We start from the raw sequence: 5,000 nt of genomic DNA, 5'->3' as shown, positions 1-5,000 counted from the left end.
TTTTTTTGTATTTTGTAACAGACTCCCCGACTAGTCTAAAAACGAAGGAAACACATCAAAAAGCCAAACCTCAACGAACACAAATGAGGCTTCATTCACACACTGTGGAGAGAACATACTGAAGAACAGATCACCTGATGAGATGCACGTCAGATCAGACCTCAGAGACACTAACCCATTCTGGACGGGAACCACTTTTTGGTGTTTCAAGCATTATGTTATACTTTAGCCATTGAAAAATAGCAGATCTACAAGCTCGTAGTGCAGCACAGAGTGCCGTGCTACGTGCTTGTAGGTCTGCTATTTTAGAAAATTCTATATAAAATGTGGCGCAAATTTGGAATATATATATTCTTTCAGAGCGAACGTTTTTCACTCACATCTTTGCTTCTGGGAGGGTCCCTGGAACAACATATTTTGAGATTGGGGTCGGGGTCCTATTACATAATGTATGGGTCCATATAATATAATTGGGGGTCCTTGACATGAAACAGTGTGAGAACCGCTGACATAGAAACATGGGATATTTTCAGAAAACTGTAAGGATTTAGAAGACAATTGTGTAGAATGGAACGTAGGTCTTAGGCCCGCGGGCCATGGGTTGAATAGCACTGATCCACAGCAATCTTTACTGTCACAAAATGATCACTGACAATACCTGTCATATTTACACTGTATGTTGAGTGTCTCTGTGTCGTCTGTTTGATTAGAATGTTCTAAACACATGTTTACAGTATTATAATGTTCACTAACTCACCTGATTTTCTCTCTGCATGGAGTAGAATGTTTATGTATTATCTATACATTATCTATACTGTATGCATATTCACACTTTCATTATTCTGAGAGATTAATGTTCATCCTGTGTTTGTTCTGACCTCCAGGCGACCCCAAGACGTGGCAGAACAAGTCTCTCCCTGGAGACCCAAACTACCTGGTGGGAGCGAACTGTGTGTCCGTTCTGATAGACCACTTCTAGAGACCCCAAGACCTGGTCTGAGGACCCCAAGACCTGGTCTGAGGACCCCAAGACCTAGTCTGAAGACCCAAAACTACCACTGCGTAAAGCCCTAGTCTAAAGACTCCAAGACCTAGTCTAAATAATAATAATAATAAAACTTTATTTGTATAGCACCTTTCATGACATGAAATGCAGCTCAAAGTGCTTTACAGAAAAATGGAGAATAAAAGAAAAGCAAGGCAACAACATTAAGAACAAGCAGTAATGCAATACAGTGAGGACATGAATAACAAAAATAAAAAATAAAAGATCAATTAAAAGCAATGTTGTAGAAGTGGGTCTTGAGCTGAGCTTTAAAAATGTCTACAGAGGCTGCCTGACGAAGGTACAGTGGGAGCTTGTTCCATGCCGACGGCCCCTAGAAGCAAAAAGCTGCTTCCCCGTAAAGACCCCAAGACCTAGTCTAAAGACCCAAACTACTATTCCTAGTCAACTATTGAAGACCCTGACACCAAACCTTAGTCTGAAGACCACAGAATAAAGCCCTAGTCTGAAGACCACAGAATAAAGCCCTAGACTGAAGACCACAGAATAAAGCCCTAGACTGAAGACCACAGAATAAAGCCCTAGACTGAAGACCACAGAATAAAGCCCTAGAAGAAGACCAGTGTAAAGTCCTAGTCTGAAGACTTATGACATTTAATCGACAAGAATATAACTAAAACCAAATGAAAATGTGCTGTCAAAATATACACTGGACTGGAGCAAATTGCACTGGAGCGGACTGCACTGCACTGGAGTGGACTTCACTGGAGTGGACTGCACTGGAGTGGACTTCACTGGAGAGGACCGCACTGGAGTGGACTGCACTGGAGAGGACCGCACTGGAGTGGACTGCACTGGAGAGGACCGCACTGGAGTGGACTGCACTGGAGCGGACTACACTGGAGCCGACCACATGACAAGACTATACCGGACCGCTCTACCTAAATGGACCGAACTCAACCTTATCAGTCTAGCTGAACGGAGCGAACTCAACCTGGACCGGAGTAGAGCGGACCGGAGCGGACTCAACCGGACCGGAGTAGAGCGGACCGGAGCGGACTCAACCTGGACCGGAGTAGAGCGGACCGGAGCGGACTCAACCGGGCCGGAGTAGAGCGGACCGGAGCGGACTCAACCGGACCGGATTAGAGCGGACCGGAGCGGACTCAACCGGACCGGAGTAGAGCAGACCGGAGCGGACTCAACCGGACCGGAGTAGAGCGGACCAGAGCGGACTCAACCTGGACCGGAGTAGAGCAGACTGGAGCGGACTCCGGAACGCTCTAAACATAGTGTTTTTATTTGGTGCTTACTCGGCTTGCAAAAAAATATGAAAAAATAAAAATGAAAACCAATATGAAAACATGGAAGTGTTGTTGGAATGCATGAGCAGACTGGATCATCTGAATCATCTGAATAATTTGACATTTCTAGATAATTTTCTAAAGGACAAAAAAAAGGAGGTAAAATATTAGGAAATTAATTTCTAATTGTCTTGTTTTTTCATACTGGTTAAGGGTCTGTGAGATCATCAAGAAGATTTATAAATCTAATAAATATTATTATTATTCTGAATGAAGGTTAAGTATTAGAATATATGCCTGTCTGTCTGTCTGTCTGTCTGTCTGTGACAGACTGTCTGTCTGTCTGCCTGTCTGTCTGTCTGCCTGTCTGTCTGTCTGTCTGTCTGTCTGTCTGTCTGTCTGTCTGTCTGTCTGCCTGTCTGTCTGCCTGTCTGTCTGTCTGTGACAGTCTGTCTGTCTGTCTGTCTGTCTGTCTGTCTGTCTGTCTGTCTGTCTGTCTGTCTGTCTGCCTGTCTGCCTGTCTGTCTGTGACTGACTGTCTGTCTGTCTGTCTGTCTGTCTGTCTGTCTGTCTGTCTGCCTGCCTGTCTGTCTGTCTGTCTGTCTGTCTGTCTGTCTGTCTGTCTGTCTGTCTGTCTGTCTGTCTGTCTGTCTGTCTGTCTGTCTGTCTGTTTGTTTTGTAGATCTATAAATGGTAACTAGGTTAAATCTTCTACAACCTTCTCCCTGTCTATGCATGCTATGATGACTCAGGCCATTAAGCCCCGCCCACTGCTATGACGAAACCCCCCCCCCCCCCCCACCCCGCTATGACTAAGACCCGCCCTCCCCCCCACCCACCCCCCCCCCCCCACCTCTATGACTCAGGTCATGAATTAAGCCCCTCCCACTGCGAGCAGTGATGCCTTATAATACCAGTTATAATATCAGCATAATTACAATAATATATATATATAAATAATAATATATGTATTAAAGAGAGAATAATTAAGGAAATGGAAGATTTGTTCATTTCAACACTGATGAAGATGTTTAATGTTTTATGGAATGCTTTATGTTTGTTTGTTTGATCTTGCTAATTGCTTGATAATGCATATATATATATATATATATATATATATATATATATATGCATCGTACTGACGGTTGGGGGTTGAAATGGTTAACTGTTCAGTGGTTCCCAAACTATCATTTATCTGGGGACCCCCTGGAACTCCCTCAAGGACCCCCTGGGGGTCCCCGGACCCCACTTTGGCAACCACTGACATAATGTATGGGCGGGTTGTTGAAACGGCCCATCCTATCAGAGTGAAGCTGGGGGGGGGGTTGTTGAAACGGCCCATCCTATCAGAGTGAAGCTGGGGGGGTTGTAGCCAATCAGAATGAAGCTGTACATACCGCTAGCATAATGGCCTTGGTTAATTAACTTTTGTACATCTTTGTTATTTTGTAAAAAAAAAAAGAGGGAAAAAAAATGTTTGTTTAAAAAATATATAGAGAGATATAGAGAGAGGTATAATAGAGAGAATAGAGAGAGGTATAATAGAGAGACAGAAGAGATAGACTCGGTAGAACGTAGATCACTCATATACGATGTGTGTAGAGAGAGAGAGAGAGAGAGAGGGGGGGAGAGAGAGATAGAGGAGGAGAGGGAGAGGGGAGGAGAGAGAGAGGGAGAGAGAGGGGAGAGAGAGGATGGAGGTGGATGTAAATGAAGCTCCACCCACGTGGGTGGAGCTTCGTTTCCATCCACCAGCTGTCTAAAAACCCGGGAAAGACGGCGGGAGACGGGCCGCGGCTCTCTGGTATAATACCTGGCTGGGCATTCATTTACAACTTGCATCGTTCCATAGAGGCCCCCCCCACACACACACACACACACACTGAAGGTGTTTTTAAACCGTCAGCAGAAGAAGAGAGAGAGAGAGAGGAAAAAACTAACAAAATATACAAAAAAAACTTTTTATTCTTATTTACAAAAAATAAAATAAAAAAACCCAGAAAAGCTTCCTGGTTTGAACTGATTTTAGAAGACGTTGCTGCGCGAGGAGGCGTGGCCTGTCTCTGAGGAGGCGTGGCCTGTCTCTGAGGAGGCGTATCTGTCTCTGAGGAGGCGTGGCCTGTCTCTGAGGAGGCGTGTCTGTCTCTGAGGAGGCGTGGCCTGTCTCTGAGGAGGCGTGGCCTGTCTCTCAGGAGGCGTGTCTCTGTCTATGCGAGGAGGCGTGGCCTGTCTCTCCTCAACTTTGTAATGTGTCTGAAATGTATTTTTCTACTAATAGACCATTTATTATTATTATTATTATTATTATTATTATTATCATTATAATTATTTATCTGTAGAGTTTTTTCTTTTGATATGAAACGACATTTTACATTTACTGTGTGTCACGCATCTTTTTATTTATTGACCCCCCCCCCCAACCAATGTTTTATTTTATTCTGCAACACATTTCTAAGTATAAACTGTATTAATAAATTAAATTCATTTTTAAAGTAATTGTGACGTTTTTACATTTATTTCCTGCCTGTCCAATTGTCCATGAGTAGCTGTCTGTCTGTCTATGAGTAGCTGTCTGCCTTCCTGCCTGTCCAATTGTCCATGAGTAGCTGTCTGCCTGTCTATGAGTAGCTGTCTGCCTGCCTGTCCAATTCTCCATGAGTAGCTGTCTGTCTGCCTGTCTATGAGTAGCT

At 44.0% G+C, this 5,000-nt stretch overlaps 2 protein-coding genes across 2 annotated transcripts in view; one reads left to right on the top strand and one right to left on the bottom strand.

Moving 5' to 3' along the window:
- Nucleotides 1-979, top strand: part of tjp1b (tight junction protein 1b) — a gene marked incomplete at both ends in the record, with an annotated part of 89,594 nt that extends 88,615 nt beyond the window's left edge. The window contains one exon of the mRNA XM_080762310.1: nucleotides 885-979. Coding sequence (XP_080618436.1) covers nucleotides 885-979 — 95 coding nt within the window. The remainder of the gene's footprint in view (nucleotides 1-884) is intronic.
- Nucleotides 1-5,000, bottom strand: part of LOC308313636 (nuclear factor 7, ovary-like) — a 283,858-nt gene that overhangs the window by 115,219 nt on the left and 163,639 nt on the right. The gene's annotated exons all lie outside the window — the stretch shown is intronic.

Source organism: Protomyctophum bolini, assembly GCF_963924005.1.
Source record: "Protomyctophum bolini genome assembly, chromosome: 4".
In the NCBI taxonomy this organism is placed as follows: domain Eukaryota; kingdom Metazoa; phylum Chordata; class Actinopteri; order Myctophiformes; family Myctophidae; genus Protomyctophum; species Protomyctophum bolini.
This window is presented reverse-complemented; position numbering and strand designations above follow the sequence as displayed.